Source organism: Amblyomma mixtum, chromosome 3, assembly GCF_055824585.1.
Source record: "Amblyomma mixtum isolate Tamu chromosome 3, ASM5582458v1, whole genome shotgun sequence".
Classification (NCBI taxonomy): Eukaryota; Metazoa; Arthropoda; class Arachnida; order Ixodida; family Ixodidae; genus Amblyomma; species Amblyomma mixtum.
Window position 1 is genome coordinate 45,830,650 of NC_143014.1, and position 16,341 is coordinate 45,846,990.

At 42.2% G+C, this 16,341-nt stretch overlaps 1 protein-coding gene across 4 annotated transcripts in view; it reads right to left on the reverse strand.

The window, feature by feature from the left end:
- The window catches only part of LOC149350015 (uncharacterized), a 63,580-nt gene that overhangs the window by 23,984 nt on the left and 23,255 nt on the right, over positions 1-16,341 (reverse strand). For all 4 annotated transcript variants that reach the window (XR_016290201.1, XR_016290200.1, XR_016290199.1 and 1 more), the window contains exons 5-6: positions 9,299-9,398; positions 5,969-6,145 (exon numbers count right to left, since the gene is read on the reverse strand). Coding sequence is in view for 1 of the 4 variants with exons in the window: in XM_089579026.1 (XP_089435152.1) it covers positions 5,969-5,997 (29 nt within the window). In the remaining 3 variants the exon portion in view is untranslated. The remainder of the gene's footprint in view (positions 1-5,968; positions 6,146-9,298; positions 9,399-16,341) is intronic.

The window sequence follows — 16,341 nt, forward strand, 5'->3', positions numbered from 1 at the left end:
AGAAAAAGGCAGCCTTGTGCGTGAGTGACACTTCAGTTAAGTTGTATGCGGCGGAGTACGATTTTCTGAGCAATAATGTTCGTGCTAGGCGATAATGCACGGCTGCGATAAGGCACGTGGTGTGTAAATGTGGGCGTTGCCCGAGACTATAAATGTATGTGTTTTTTTCGAGCAATAAACAGTTGGAAGTGGCGCCTGTCCGTTGTCTCCTCGTCTCTTTTGGTGTCCTTGTGAAATTATTTGCGCCCAGGTGTGTTTTTTCCCAAGTTTCAAGATGGCGAGTAAAAGCTGAAAATATTCAACCCTTTGAGACACGATTTTTGTTTTTTCAAATACAATTACTTTTTCACTTAAACAGTATATTCAGGCCTCAAGAAAAGCAACTTGTTAGTTTTCTAACATGAAAGCCCAGTAAAGTTTTTACAAGGATGTGCAAAATTCCGTACAAAGTGTCAGATTGCTTAGAAATAAAAACACAAAAATGCATAGATTGCTAAGTAAGTTCCCGAGGGATTGCGGAATCCCTATGCTTAGAAGGTGTTTATTACGCTCGACACTGAGCAAGAACAACTGATATTATCACTGGCGGCAAAATCTGTTTATAAACATAGCGGATGACGTGCTACTCAGCTCATTGTTTAGTGAAATATTATCTACTGCATATGCAGCATAGCACAAAAAAAATTATTTAGAGACAAGAAGGAATCTAAATTCGACTAAAACAGTAAAATCTCTCATGGGTGCAGCACACACTAAGAAAAAGTTGCGAGTTCGGTGTGCACTTAAGTTTGTACAAATCATCTGAAAGGGTCCAAGGGGTATGCTACGCTGAAGAGTCAACTTTTGAACTTCTGCACCAATTATGATAAAAACTTAAGGGATCGTTTAGCTTGTTGTAATTAGACTATATTCTGAATAAATTTCATTACCAAAGCTAAGACAGAAAAAAACTCGTAGCTCTCATATAGAGCAATTAGATGCATCATCTCATGAAAACTTTAATTTCAAAATTAACGAAGATATACTAAATATTTGTGATCAGATACCTTCTAAGTACCGTATTTTCCGGTGTATAAGGCGTGGCTTTTTTTTCAAAAATCTTGCTGATGCGTCCTATACAAGGGTGCGTCTTATACGCTAATTTTTCGGCTTTTTTTTGTGAGTTCAGAAATTACTCAGGTTCATGTTCAAGTTTTATTCACCTAAAAAGTATCACTACTAATGACGCGGTTGTAACACGGTTAATGCTTCAATACGGGGACCGCCATGCGCCACTTTTTTTAAGTAACTTTATCATAAAACGGCGGGGATGACGACTTCCGGGATCACAAACACGCGACCGTTTCGGAGGGCCCAAGCAAAAGAAATGTGAAATGACAAAAAGATGGCGACAATCGCGCTTCACGCCATTGTCAGGACAAGCCAAGACAAGCCGGCGTTCTTTTTTAGCCACCCCTTGCAACTTTCTTTGCTCCGTGTACGTAGTGCGAAGAGAATGTGTCAGCTGCGTTGCCTCCAGAAATGGGCGAACTTTTTGATAGCGCATTCGAAGAGAAGACTTGGAAGGTTTTAAGTAGAAATAAAATGTTGTCATGGACATATGGGAGAGCTCTTTCGTTTTTTCTTCCTTTTTTCTAAAATGCGGGCGGGTATGGCGTCAGTGTTGCCTTTTTCGATCACTTAGCGTTGCTTAAGAATTTCTCACAGGTATGGTGAATTTCGCGATGGTCGCGCAAGCGTGTTTAATTAAGCCTCACAAGCCTAACTGGGTAAATTGGGGTGCGTCTTACACACGGGTGCGTCTTATATACCAACTTTTTCAGTGACAGCCTGCATATATGGCGTGTGCGTCTTATACAGGGGTGCGTCTTATACACCGGAAAATACGGTAGTTTATAAAGCAGGATAAGGCCAGTCATGTGTTTTTCCATTTCATTTCAACAAAAATCTCACTTTAAAAACGAAGTCCATTTTTTATGTTGTTATATGTCACACATCAGATAATTGTTTTTGTGTGTCAGAAAACATTTAGGAATCTAAAAAGTACCTCATCTTAAAAGCAGCTTGAAGCCGCACTGAAAGCAGCTTCACACCAAGCAGTTTGAAAATGATAGTTTCCCTAACGGTTTTGTTTTCCCAAAAAGTGTAAACTGAGAAAAATAGGTTCAAAGATTTCAGTAGGTGCTATTCAATTTTATGGCCAAAAGTAATTAATGAAAGTTCCTTGCTTCATAGTTTGGGCCCTCTTCTTTCAACACAACAATGCTGTGTGCCAACTGCTTTAAGTTTTCTTTTTTTATCAGCTTTAGAGCTCTCCAGCACCCTTGTCTGCGCTCGTGAAGTGGTTTCCGTGGTTGCTTGGTTGGTTGGAAAGATAAACAAATAACCAGCATCAAACATAGCCAAAACGAGGACTGGCTTATCGAGACTCTGCGTGGCGCAAAAACATAATTGAAAGGTAATATGCTGTGTTTCCACCAATCCAAGCTTCTGTTTTGGTTTGCCAGCCAGTCCGCAGTTGCCCCGGCTAAAAATATGCCTTTTTTTGTTTAGCTTTTTGTTAGTGTCTGGTGTACTCTTGATAGAAGGTCTTCCATGACTACAAGGCCAGAAAAACAAGCTTTCCAATGTGGGCATTCACTCCGCATTTGGTTTCTTGCCCACTGCTTGCCTGCAGCAGGGTTTGTTCCACTAGGGCGCTAGGGTGGAGGCTTCACATTGACAAACAAACCATGGCTTTTTCACCGAAAGAGCTTTGGTTTGGTTTATGGGGATATAACGTCCCAAAGTGACTCAGGCTATGAGGGATGTTGTAGTGAACGGCTGCGGAAATTTCGACCAACTGGGTTCTTTAACGTGCACTGAAACTGCACAGTACACGGGCCTCTAGAATATATACAAACAGATATTGCTTTATATTGCTTCATTCAGGTGAGGTTTTAAATCTGAAGGAAAAAGGCAGATATACTGTGCCTGATGGAGCCCACCCAGTACCCTGCTCAGAGGTGCAAAGCATGACAAATTGAGTTAAGAACACTGTGTAGTCATTTGAACAGCCTCCTACACAAAGAGATGGAACAGATTATTTTTTCCAGAAAGAGGGAGGTAGAGCAATACTTGAACATTTCAAATTTTATGTGTTTAGAAAGTGAGCATAGCACCCACAGCTTCTGTTTATTGCTCTTTGACACCTTTTGACAGAAATCACTCTGCTTTCCTATCTGTGTTGAATCATAATGGATCCAAAAGTGGTTTGGTTTGGTTTATGGGTTTAATGTCCCAAAGTGACTCAGGCTATAAGGGACGCCATAGTGGAAGGCACCTGAAATTTCGACCACCTGGGGTTATTTAACGTGCATTGACATTGCACTGTACACAGGCCGTAAGAAATTTGCCTCCATCAAAATTCGACCGTCGTGGCCAGGATCAAGCCCGCGTTTTTCAGGTCAGCAGCCGAGCGCCATAACCACTCAGCCACTGTGGCAGGCCCTAGTTGATTAAACATGCAGCAGAGCTATACTACTGAAAGTAATGACATGTTTAGTGTTCAAAATGACAATCGAGCTGGCATATTGCAAAGAAATAAACGCTTTAAGCTCCTTTGACTAGGCAACGCAGTGCCTCCGTACCAGCTGTCGTTTGAGTTTGCAGAAATTGTTTAGCAATACATTGTGCCACTGAGAAGAACTGCATGTCATATGAAACTTGACCCTCCATTAATTAACGGTCGTTACGAAGCCATGAAAGTGTTTCTCTTTTGTTCTTATTACACTGCGAGTGTCTCGCTCAACAGTGCAACATTGAAGATGAATCTGTCATCACCGCTCGCCTCGATTTCATGAAAAGGAAACTCAAAAGTAATTTTCCCGACTTGCAAAAGCTTAGCAACTCAATTAAAACTTGCTTTTTCCAAAGAATGTGGATCAACAGTATTAATCTCTCTGCAGCAGAGGCTCCTGAAAAGTACCCACCACCGACACTGAACTATAGTATGAAATGCAGCATGGTTTGTTACCTGTGAACAACAAGGATGTTTGAATGCACGGTTTACACTAATTCATAAACAGCAATGTTACCTTGGTTTTCGAACAGCAAGAGTCGAGTGCACTTGCACTTTAAGCCTAATGAAAAAATGTTGCCTATTTTTAGATCCACCAGGAGTTTGCTGTGGCAATGGGTGTGCATGTAGAAGCAAATGTGTTGGAGTTCGTGAATGCGCACCCTTTTCTAAGATTGATTACTCTGCAAAACCACTTCAATTCAATGAGAGCTGGAAAAGACTCTCATGGAAATGGAAGGAGATGCAAAAAATGTATGTGGGCAAGAGCTCATTTTTTTATTGTGCCCACTTTCATTTGTTAATTAGCATTGTAATTATGAGGACTGTTGCACTCATTGTGTTGTGTCCATGGACAGGTACCTTTAATGTTGGCATACTGCAAATACCGTATTTACTCGTATAATGATTGCTATTTTTTTTCTAAAAAAATGACGCACATTTAAGGGTGCGATCATTACCCGAGGTAAATTTTTTACAAAAACTTTTTGAGCCCCGAAAACGCAAACAAGTTGCAGGCCAGAGTACCCTTACACAGGCGTGCTACCCGCGGTTACGCCACTAAACGTGGTTATCGCGAACCGAGCTCGGTGACCTCGGCTTACGTCATTAGCAGAGAAGGTAGAGTGCGAAAAGCGCACGACCTGGCCCGCTTCAAGAACGTACTTTCTTCGCACTAAATCACGTTCCAAGAGCAACGCATCAAAATAGGCAGTGCGTATAGTGCTGTGCGACGGCGCTTTTATGTAGCCTTCGATCACGTCCGAAGGTGCAGAAACAGCGTACAAGAGCAACGTCCCGCGGCACTCAACCTACGCATTTTACCGCCGTTACGCCGAAAAATGTCCGGTCCCTGCCACACCGTTGATTTACTTAGGTGACACGTTCACAACGCTCGGAGCACCGGATTCCGCGCGCTTACAGGAATGGTGCTGCCCCCGAGCGCGGTGGACGACGGCGCTTTGTACTCCCTAGTCGTCGCTAGGCCTAACTTGTTTCATATCGAAGCCACAGTGGACGGAGCTTCTGAACTGACCAACGCTATAATGTATAGTCTACTTATGGCGCTGCCTTACTGACAACCTAATTGTTTCATCTTTTTTCTTATTAAAAGAAATATATATGATCGATTTCAGCGACGCCTTAGCAGCAGAGCTGGCGTGCAAGCAGATTGGGTCAGTCGCGCTGCAACGGCGGCAGCTGCTACACGGCTGCAAACGTAAAACTAGCTTGTACCGCAGTTATTACTACTACCAGCAACTTGGCACAGGACAGCGATCCTCAAGGAGGATTCATTTTTTACATTCCCGCATCCCAGGGCTTATTATCTGCATGTCATCTGCATGTCATCTGCATGTGCCATCTGCATGTGCCATCTGCATGTGCCATCTGTCAGACAGATGGCAAGTACGATCATCGTCGGCTAGACTCGACATCGTCGACAAATTTCAGCAGCAAGTTCGGGGTGCGATCATTACGCAGGGAATAAAAAAAATGAATTTTGACAACAAAATTCGGGGGTGCGATCATTATGCGAGTAAATACGGTACTACCATGCCTGGTAAAAGAGCAGCCCATATTTCTCAAGGGGCTGGTAAGGAGTTGGTCCATCGATACCGCAGCGCTCAACGCTTACGATATCAGACAAGATCTTTTCATTTCCACCACAACGTTGTGAGATGTTTTGTTCAGTTCCTGGCCTTTACAGTTCATGACAGTCATGAACAGTAACGTTCATGAGGGCCTTGTTCATGACTCCATTTTACAGGAGTCTTGCTCTCTTTAGAGACACCTGGCTTACGACAATTCTTTTTTCTGGCTTGACATTTACATATATTTTTAAACCACACCATTAAATATTTGCATGCATATAACTCAGGACACTTTTCATGGACACAGAGCTAAACTCACCGGTATTGCTCAGATTCTATTTCATCCATCTTTTACTTCATGGTGTCAAGAAATCTTCCTATGCCAAGTTCTTTTGATGGGTCGAATGATCTGGTCATTTGAATAGCAGCAAACTAGCATTGCTCCACTGTACTCCAATGAATGGGCATGTATCAGCTTGCTCTGAATTTGTGCCACCTACAGGAAACAAGCGATAAAAAAGATTAGTAGCACCAGATACAATATGCCAAATACTATGAAGAAATACTATAATTATGCTATTGGCACACACTGAAATACGAACAAGAGAAACTCTGTTCCAATCCTCTCATGGATTGTTACTCAAATTTGTGACACAAAATGCATTGGCAACCACTGGCTTCTCGTGTACCAGACAAGGCTCTCTGTGCAAAAACAGAGCAAGCCAGTTTTCCCATAGCTCAAGGCAGAAATACACAGACTTTGTGCACTTGTGAAAGATATTAATTATGCAGTAGTGTCTTAACTCACAAATAAGAGAACTTCGCACTACTTTCTGCGAGAGAAAGTTCTAGCATCCACCACAATAATCCACTAATGTGGGGGCTCAACTGTGCCAGTGTGATGGCAGGTGTGCCTGCACCAGACTTCTCAGGGTCATCTACTTATGCACAGGTGGTACCTTGCAGAAAGCAGACTCCAGAAGTGGATCCCACTCTGTTAAAACTCTCTAATGTTACCTCGTAAAAAGTACCATAAATGCAGCTTATCTTATGAGAAGTGCTCTCTGTGTCCCAAAAACACATTGAAATACATAACGGTAATCCTTATTTTCAATGCTTAAAGGGGGACACTGGTCTTTAAAAGAAAATTTTATTAATTTAGTCATAGTTATGAAATTTTCAGAGCACATGTATTTTTGTGCGCTGATTCTAGATATGTCATTTAATTTCATGTAGAACAATTCCTTGAGCACTTGTGCACTTTTTATGCAAGTATTTTGCGGAGAGTTTTGAAGAAAATTTGCTGCAGGAAACTCACTGAAATGTATACCATTGGGTTCTCTTGACACCAAGGAATACAATAAGGGTAAAATTATCATCCTGGCTCTCATAGAACTTGAGTAATAGGGTACTGAAGCTGCCACTTCACACACAGAAATACACATTTTCCTTCTCATTTCTGAAGCGACACCTTCAAAACTCTATAACTTCAGTTCTATGATAGGCAGGAAGACAATTTAACCCTTATTGTATTCCTTGGTGTCAAGAGAACCCAATGGCATACATTTCATCGAGTTTCCCGCAGCAAATTTTCTTCAAAACTCTCCGCAAATTACTAGCATAAAAATTGCATAAGTGCTCAAGGAATTGTTTTACATGAAATTAAATGACATATTTAGAATCAGCACACAAAAATACACATGCCCTGAAGATTTCGTAACTGTGACTTCATTAATAAAAATTTTTTTTTCAAGACCAGTGTCCCCCCTTAAGTCAAGCAAGGAAAAGAAAAATGTTTTAGTGCCACCTAAATAGCTAAACTTGATGCACTTGTCAATTCACACCTAGACCAATACATCAATAGACTAGTATGCCTGTTGACCATCTAATATCATATTAGCATTTCGTATCTTTGAACATGTTTGTAAGGGATGGCAGCTTTGGAAGCTATCACCAACTGGTCACCGAAGATCTGGGTTTCTACCAAAACTTTGTCCTGCCTGGGATCATTTTACTGACATCACAATGGTCTAAAGAAAGTCATTCAGTGTGAGAGCCAGGGCCTGTCCTCAAGGGATTTTATAACTTACCTGCGAGCACTTTCCTGACAAGGCAACGATTAGCAAAGCTTGAAGCTAAGCAAGCTTTCTGAATTACACTTCTGACATAAAAAGTAAACAACGCTTCATGCCTCAGTTTGTGAGGTTTCACATACTGAGGGGGGTGCGGTATCAAAGCTACTCTACAGGTTCTTAGACGACACTGGCTTTCTGGCACCGCGAGAGAAGATATATGTTGTTTTTATTATGAGACACAGGCTGAGTAATTAATGATGCAATGAATGTATGGTTAATTCAACCAGCATCTTAACACATTCACTATCATCACCATTTAACAAAGCAGCACATTATAAACATTTACAAACATAGTGCAATAATTCAGACGCGGGTTCGATCCTGGCTGCGGCAGTCTAATTTCGATGGAAGCGGAATTCTAAAGGACTGTGTTCTGTGCGATGTCAGTGCATGTTAAAGAACCCTAGGCGGTCGAAATTACCGGAGCCATTCACTGCAGCGTCTCTGATAGCTCGAGTCGCTTTGGGATGCTAAACCCCATAACCCAAACCAAACCAAACCAAACTACTTTTGGATCCATTATGATTCAATGCAGATTGGAAAGCAGAGTTATTTCTGTCAAAAGGTCTGAAAGAGCAATAAACAGAAGCTGTAGGTGCCATGCTCACTTTCTAAGCCCATAAAATTTGAAATGTTCAAGTATTGCTCTAGCTTCCTCTTTCTGCAAAAAATAATCTGTTCCATCCCTTTGTGTAGGAGGCTGTTTAAATGACTACAGAATGTTCTTGATTTAATTTGCCATGCTTTACACCTCTGAGCAGGGTACTGGGTGGGCTCCATCAGGCAAAGTATATCTGCCTTTTTCCTTCTGATCCAAAACCTCATCTGAATAAAGCAATATCTATTTATACATATTCTAGAGGCCCGTGTACTGTGCGATGTCAATGCACGTTAAAGAACCACAGGCGATCAAAATTTACGGAGTCCTCCACTACGGCGTACCTCATAGCCTGAGTTGCTCTGGGATGTTAAACCCCCATAAACCAAACCTATTTATACATATCCACTTCATAAAATGAGGCAACATTTACTTTAAAAGAAAACATTCGACAGAAGTCTGTCTGGTTTTTTCTGTATTTTACTTGGTTGGCGTCACTTACCTTCTCCTAACATTTACTTTGTACAACAAACGAAATAGGTTCAGAATGATATTATGCTTTGAAAATGGGGATAACATTTTGATGCTCAGTGCAAGCAATCATTTGATACATCCAGTTCAATCAGTACAATATCAGTTTTGTTTCAAATAGGTTTGGTTTGGTTTATGGGGTTTAACGTCCCAAAGCGACTAAGGCTATGAGAGACGCCGTAGTGGAGGGCTCCGGAAATTTCGACCACCTGGGGTTCTTTAACGTGCACTGACATCGCACAGTACACGGGCCTCTAGAATTTCTCCTCCAAAGAAATTCAACCGCCGCAGCCGGGATCGAACCCGCGTCTTTTGGGTCAGCAGCCGAGCACCATAACCACTGAGCCACCGCAGCGGCTTGTTTCAAATAACTACAAAGACTTACCTCTGTGCAGCAATGCTAGCATCAAGATTTCTGCAGTCTATTAGAGACTGTGCTACTGAAGTGTTGGCTGAATACCTGTAGTAGCAACCAAACTTGGGACCTGAAAAAGAAAAATTACAAATACACTTAGTTGCTATTCAACAACACCAGTGCATAGGTTCTGTGCTATGTCAAACACAGCTACAAGTCTTAAGCTCTTCAAACCAGACGTAAGCACCATCACATCACAAAGTTTGCAAGTGGTGTTAGTTCATGGGAGTACAATGGAGAACATTCAATCAGGAGATGGCAGAAAACAGCTACGCGAGAAGCACGGACGAGCTAGCAAATTGATGGTCATCTTTTCCATCCACCCTTCACCATTCCCGCCTTCTTTTCTTTGGCAGAGAAGTGCTGTGATACTTCTCCTTTAAGTGCAAAGCTCTTAGAGTGGAGCAGTCCGTGTTTGAGTGAACCCTTCAATGCAGGCAAAATTATTAACTCAGCACTTGGTACAGCACCTGAATTCGCAATGAAGCATGCTGTCCTATACCTGACTGACTTCAGCCGGTCAAAAACAATAAATGAATAAATTAGCCAATGAGGCGTGCCAGCAGTTTCCGGCATAAATCATGCCTGCATCAGAGCTCCACAACCACAGGACGTCACAAGGGACACAGATAGAAATGCAGTGCTGGCTGCTGTGATGCACTTTTGAGATTCCTTGCAAAGGAAAAATATGTCGGTGGGTAATCCAGCAAGCTTCTTTGGCAATGCAAAGGGTTCGCCTTAATAGGCCTGCTTGCCAGGCAAACTGGTCTCTGCCTTAATAAACATAACAGCAGTTTGTTTTTTACATATACACGCACATTGAGAAAAAAATGGGACAGGACAGGTAGTGTTCTATCCATGTGCATGTGTGCACATGTATGCATGTTTCTTTTGCAGTTTCGGGTACAGACATGCCAATCGCAGCTAAAATGAACAGCTATGTAATGCCTAGTGCAATGCAAGCAGAAAGCAGACAGGACTACAGCCAGCAGTCTCATGTTTTGTGGTACTCAACACAAAGGTTATAAATGGTTAGTTTTGTCCCAGTTCTTGAGGCTTAACACAACATACATAGACAACTTTTTGGTGAGTGTTTATGTGCTTAGTTATACGGTCATCTGCTCCATAACTGCTGTGAACTGGTATTTGAGAACACTGATTTTCACATCTGGCCCATGGTAAAGAATGATAATATGCAGCAAGAAATGCAAGGCATTGGTAAAGCCAGGGTACAATTACAGAAAAAAAAGTAACGGAGGGCTTTGCAATCAAACTATTGAAACCAACCAGAGAAAGCGTTCACCAAAAACCAGATTAAGTACTGTGACAAGGTAACTGCTTCATCATAGCAACAGCTTCCTCACTAATGTTTACCAGTGATGTTCAGAGACAAAGGGCAAATTGGACCACCTGTTGAAACATGCCAAAACACCATGGTACGCAGCAGCAGTCAAGTACGATGGCTCCTATCTCGTAACAGCGAAGAAGGTAGTGGACTCTAAATAGTACACGCTAACTCAAACTCTCTTTTCATTTGAACTGACCCTTTGGTCCTGCCAACACCAACTTAATTCAAATGCCACATAATGGAAACAAATTTTCAGTTCCCTTTAGGTTACAAGTATCAGGAGTCGAATGTACCACTAAAGTCCCTATGAGAGGTGCCAAAATAAGATAGAATATAAACCAGTGCAAAAAAAAAAGTGTGCAATGCATGACAGACTGACTAAAATACAGTCAGACCTCATTATAGAAAACAGGTAAAAAATCGTCAAATATTTAAATATAGCCAAAATTCGCAATATAAAATTTCGTCAAACACGCATGCTAGAGCAGCCCAATTTAGTGAGTGAAAAGATAGCAACTCAAGCAACCCTTACTAGAGAAATGGAGATGCATCGTCTGAAGTTTTAGTGCAGTTTCGAAGGCGCTCGCACTGATTCCAACTGAGAGCCAGTTTGAACGGCATCCCCGCACAGCACCGCCAGCACACAATGGCTGCAGGTCGAGCGCCAGCTAAGGTTACTCCCTTGCTTTACAGCCAGGTCGTATGGAAAATGCTATGTCAGTGCGAAAGCTATCGCCGCTTTCACCACCTCCTTGACAGCCGATAAAAGCGGAGGATGGTTACTGCAAGTTTGCAACAACTGTCCACGCTGCTGCTTTCGGGGGGGCGCTGTCGATGGCTGCGTGAGGCATGAATGCGTGCCGACTGCCTAGCAACTAACCTTCCACATTGCTGTATCTTCCGTGGCGCTGTTGGTGAGTGTGAGATAAGAACACTAGTGAGATATAAAAAGGCGAACCTCGGCGCGAATGCTTGCCGCACCAACACCAGTCGCTCGTGTAGTGCGGCGAAGCCTGCTATCTGCCATCCCAATGAGCACCGCTTGGGGAAGGCCAGTTCAATATATCCGTTTTATGGCCAACCACGTTCGATATCTAACATGAAAATTGCGTGTGCTTGTTAAAAATCAGGATGAGTTTGACACAGCCAATAATTTGTAATATCTGTGTTCGTGATATCGAGGCCTGACTGTATATGAATCAGGCCCTGCATTTTGCTGTACGCATTGAAGAATGACCGCATATGCTTATCAGCTCATTATCATCCACTAGTACTAGAGCAGTAGAGCTACTGATGACATTAGAGGCAATGCGGTATGTGAGGTGGGTGCCTCTCAGTGCGTAAATTGAGGGGTATAATGTCCCAAAGCGACAGATGGGTTATGAGGGAAGCTGCAGTAGAGGGCTCTGGAGTAATTTATACCACCTGAGGTTCTTCAACACGTGCTGACATCACACAGCACACAGCTGGTTTTGCATTCTGCCTCCATCGAAATATGGTCGCCTCTGCCAGGATCGAACATGCAACCTTGGGATTAGCAGCTGAACACCAAAGCCAGCGAACCACCACCTCTAATGAAATAAAGGGTAGAAAGAGAGCAGGGAAGATAAAACCTTTGGATGCCGAACTCAGAAAATGGAAAGAGAGAGCTTGGATGGAGGAGAGAGAGTTCGGAAGATGCAAATATACACACACACCTGTGACCAACCACAAATTTCAGGCTGCTCTGTTGCATAGCCTTGACTCAACAACTGCTCTTAATTCACAACAGGGACACACAGCCCACACTTCCTACCTGACATTAAGATAGGCTTGCTCTGAAATAAGCTGAAAGATGTGCAAATATTAGAAATATTCAAGTAGCAAATCAAATATCCTCCCATTCGATTTGCTGAACGAATCAAATAGTCCATATTCACAATCCTTTGAAATGAATCAAATCCGGTCGGAAGTTTTAAAATAGTTTTCAAATAACTGGCACAAAGTTAAAAAAAGGCATGCAGTGTTTTTTTTTCAACGAATGTTTCAAAAACAGAGCCTACTCCGACACTGTGCAGCATGCTGTCATTATCGGTCTGTGCAGGATGCAGGGTTCAGCACTACGACAGGGTCCATTTGTGTGGCAGCATTTGTGATGCTCACAGGTACTGCCTTTAAGATTGAGTTACGCGACAGGGTTCAGCCAGATCTAAAACCCCGCCCTCATGTCTGATATCGCAAGTCATGGCTATAACTCTCATCCTTCTTATCAACAGAAATTTGGCACTATTTTGTTCGCTGTCATCAGTAGCAAAAGGTAATTTTCCTATGCATTTGACACGACAGTGATATAGTTAATATTCTGATTTCATGTTTTGTGTCCACTAGTGTAGATCAGTTTTGCACCTTTCGACAGCTTCAGCTTTAATCCCTTTACTTATAGTGCCACCTCTACTGCTTAACTGTTTTTCATGAATATTCGTTTTGTACAAATATTCGCACAAGTAACAAATAACCACACACATGTTCGCTTCATATTCGAATTCAGCCCTTTCACTAATCAATTCTTATCCTATTCTGTTTTTAACAACACTATTCGGTAAAAAAAAATGGTAGGGTTTTAAACCGAGTAGGATATGCGAAAGCACTTGAGGCAACACTGCCTCAAAGGTAACCGCATACAAGATCTTATCGTCAGCAGCTATCAGCAGCCACGCGCAGTGAGAGGGGTGCCGGTTCCGCATGTTGACTGAGCAGCTGCACAAGGCCTCCATCACTGGTGCTCCGGCAAAGGTCAAGAGTTGAGGCTTCACACATACCTCGGGTTTTTCAAGCTTTGCTAATGAAGAAGTGCCTTCACACTAAAAAGTACTACTCACGCACCCCTAGTAAAGCATTCTCAAGAACGCTTTACTAGGATGCTTGCATCTGCCTTGAGAAAACAAACCTGCATGAGCAGGCTCAACTGCAGCATCAAACATATTGTTGGTGATGCAAGAATAAACAACGCAACGCAGATGATATGCTGTGCAAGGTAAACTTCTTCACATGGCTCCACAAGTAACGGACTCCATAAACAATGCAATCAGCTCTTGTGACTCAGCACTCCATTGGAGGGCACCAGATAATCACAGGTCCACTACACCAAAGATAAAACCACGGGATGCCAGCCAGCTAGCAGCGTGGGGATGGGATGTTGTCATCTGAGGTTAAGATGCCATCTCAATCCCAGATGACGACAAGGTGAATTTGTTTCACAGTGTGTCTGTGACCATCTTGTTTTCAGCTTTCAATCATATTCTGCAGAGGCAGCAGCCCCTGCAGATAGCATATCTAATGGTTGATGCAGCAGTGTCAAGGTTGAAAAGAATGAATGGAATGGAAGGTCCAGAGAGCCTTACAGGAAATCGTAGCCCCCCAGTGCTGCAAGAGGTGGAGAGACTGAGCACCTCAAAACTGTTTGAAAAAGTCCCTTCCACTCCTTCGCGGGCGCCCCCCTTCAAGAACCTTCAGCACCTTTCAAGATCATCCTCTAGCAGTGCTGAAGGTGAGATAGCCTGCTGTACAGGACCAGTTTATATACAGAGATAACTGCCAAAGACTAACAGTGCTCTGCAACAAGCAGCTGTATATCATCCAAGATGCACTGGCTGCAGCAGCAGTTTCTGTAACAGTACAAAAGTGACACTGACTATGTATACAGGTTTTTCATCTGCAGCAACTTAGTGATGGCTGGAGTGTGGCAGCAGGACAATAATGACTTCGACCACTAGAAGGACTCACCCTGTATCATTCTGCGTAGCTACACATCTGAACCGACCACCGTTTTTCAGGATAGTGAGCTTTAGCAGAATGGCATATCACTGCAGTAGGACGGCCCATTGCAATGGCCAGCAATGGCCTCTACTATGGGCGAATTTCCAATCAAGTGACCTTTCAAAACCAATAACTCCACAGTCTTGCTTTTGGGCCAGGCCATGGAAATAATGATTTGCGTGGAGATTAGGCACTGGTGCAAGGAGCTCCTCCGGCAGTAGGCCAAGTTCAAGAGGACTGACTGCCTTCCCCTTGAGAAGGTGCACTTCGAGATCAGGCATCAGGACTGTAAACTACGGTCCTGCTTAGAGCAGCAGGAGAGGACCAGCTGGCATGGAACTGGCAAACTAGTGCGCCCACCTACCTGCTGCCTTGCTGCTAACTTTTGCCTGCATCTGTGGTGCGCATCCAAGATGCACTGCGACATGAGTGCTATTTGTGGAAAAAAAGGCACCAAAGGAGTATAGACTACAAATTTTTGGCTGCATGTTTTCTTCTTCATAATGATGCATAACACATTAGTAAACATGTATCACCGTAAGGTATTCTTCAACAATCGATAAATAATTGATAATTTAATCAATCAATAAATAATTGATAACATCACAGTTCAGTATACATCTTGCGAGTGTTGTGTTGGGTTTAATGGCACATAGGCAGCTAAGGCCAACGTGCGCCAAACACAAGGTGCAGAAAAGTTTTCTAGAGATTTTTATAAAAAAAGTAAAACGTGGTCAGTGGTGTAGAGTGCCTAAAACAAATTTTTGGCTGCATGTTTTCTTCTTCATAATGATGCATAACACATTAGTAAACATGTATCACCGTAAGGTATTCTTCAACAATCGATAAATAATTGATAATTGATTTTCTTTAATGCCATTTCAGTTTCAGTTTCAAAAGACAAATAGTGGCTATGACATCACAGTTCAGTATACATCTTGCGAGTGTTGTGTTGGGTTGGGTTTAATGGCACATAGGCAGCTAAGGCCAACGTGCGCCAAACACAAGGTGCAGAAAAGTTTTCTAGAGATTTTTTTAAAAAAAGTAAAACGTGGTCAGTGGTGTAGAGTGCCTAAAACAAATTTTTGGCTGCATGTTTTCTTCTTCATAATGATGCATAACACATTAGTAAACATGTATCACCGTAAGGTATTCTTCAACAATCGATGATAATTGATTTTCTTTAATGCCATTTCAGTTTCACTTTCAACAAATAGTGGCTATGACATCACAGTTCAGTATACATCTTGCGAGTGTTGTGTTGGGTTGGGTTTAATGGCACATAGGCAGCTGAGGCCAGCGTGCGCCAAACACAAGGTGCAGAAAAGTTTTCTAGATTTTTATAAAAAAAAGTAAAACGTGGTCAGTGGTGTAGAGTGCCTAAAACATTAGCTATACTACCTAGTGATGTCAAAGAAAAGAGATTTTAAAAATGGCCAGTAGCAAAAGCTTTAAAAAAGGTGGGAAACCTCTGCAACCATCCTTGGCTCGGCAGGGATGTCGAGGCTCCCAACCAATCGAAAAAAAAAAACAAAAAAACAGCCTTCTCAGGAATGAGAGAGAGGCTGAGGCATGGGTAAAACAGTCTGCTTGTTGTAATAAATAATATTGAATATATTTTATTAAATCTACTATCTATTTAAAATACATGTTCTCTTTAAAAACTTAAAAAACCTGCGAAATGTCAACAAGTGCATCTTCACCTAGGAGCAAAGCTGGATGAAATGGTATGCGTTCGCTGTAAAAAAACTGCAAAATGCCTTTTCCTCAGTGTTTCCAGTTTTTTCCATAAAAATAAAACATGGTTTACTGTTAGCTTTTCTTCGCATAATTCACATTTGGGCTATCTTGTTGTGTCAGTAGGAAATTA